General features: G+C 40.6%; 1 protein-coding gene across 1 annotated transcript in view; it reads left to right on the forward strand.

The window, feature by feature from the left end:
* The window catches only part of LOC107098045 (putative ferric-chelate reductase 1), a 23,635-nt gene that overhangs the window by 17,107 nt on the left and 5,685 nt on the right, over positions 1–843 (forward strand). The window contains exon 9 of the mRNA XM_015395477.1: positions 442–664. Within this exon, the coding sequence (XP_015250963.1) occupies positions 442–664 (223 nt within the window). The remainder of the gene's footprint in view (positions 1–441; positions 665–843) is intronic.

Raw genomic sequence — 843 nt, forward strand, 5'->3', positions numbered from 1 at the left:
CCAGAGTATTTTTTAACACAAGTATCTGTACTTTTACTCAAGTACGGAAAGTGAGTACTTTTGCCATCTCTGCCATTTTGTCAAGAACTGGACAGATGGACCCAGGGGAGAGAGCCAGTAGAAAAATTCAAAATGTTTATTAACAGAAAAATCAAACAGACAGAACAGAAAAAAACTAATTACTTACTTTTTATTTTTTATTTTACAACATTTTTTCTTTGTACATGACCAAAGGGATACACGCCCTTTGAGGTAGTTTAAAGTCTATTTTTCGTACAAAATCAAAGAGATAAGGGTCTGAATATTTGCTCCATTTCTGACTCCGTACATAAAGTCCGCGCTTACGTGTCTTCTGGTCTCTCATGTCTCGTGTCTCTCATGTTGGAATCAAGAATTGTTGACAGACCTGCTCCACTGTTCAACTGTCAAACTGTTCTCCAGGCGCCCTGATGCTGATCGCCTGGATGACCACAGGTCCACTGGGAATGATGCTAGCACGATTCCTGAAAGGAGCAGGCGAAGGAGTGAAGCTGTTTGGCAAAGATCTATGGTTTGTGGTGAGTGAAAATCAGCATCAGTCTGTTCAGAAGGATTTCAGTTCATTTCTGTGGGATGCAGTGACGTTGGCTTTAAACGTCATCAGATGTTTCTGGATGCATGCCTTGTTTTTAAAGTTTTAAATGGACTTGCTCCTCCTCCTCTAACAGATTTTATAAGCAAAAAAAAACATTACTAGAATAAACACTAGAGCTTTAACCAGAGGAGACTGTAATGTTCAGCGGCGTAGGACCAAATCTGGCCACATGGATGAATCCATCAGAGGCTCACGGTTATGGAACACAC

Source organism: Cyprinodon variegatus, unplaced genomic scaffold (assembly GCF_000732505.1).
Source record: "Cyprinodon variegatus isolate N-32 unplaced genomic scaffold, C_variegatus-1.0 Scaffold743, whole genome shotgun sequence".
Lineage (NCBI taxonomy): Eukaryota > Metazoa > Chordata > Actinopteri > Cyprinodontiformes > Cyprinodontidae > Cyprinodon > Cyprinodon variegatus.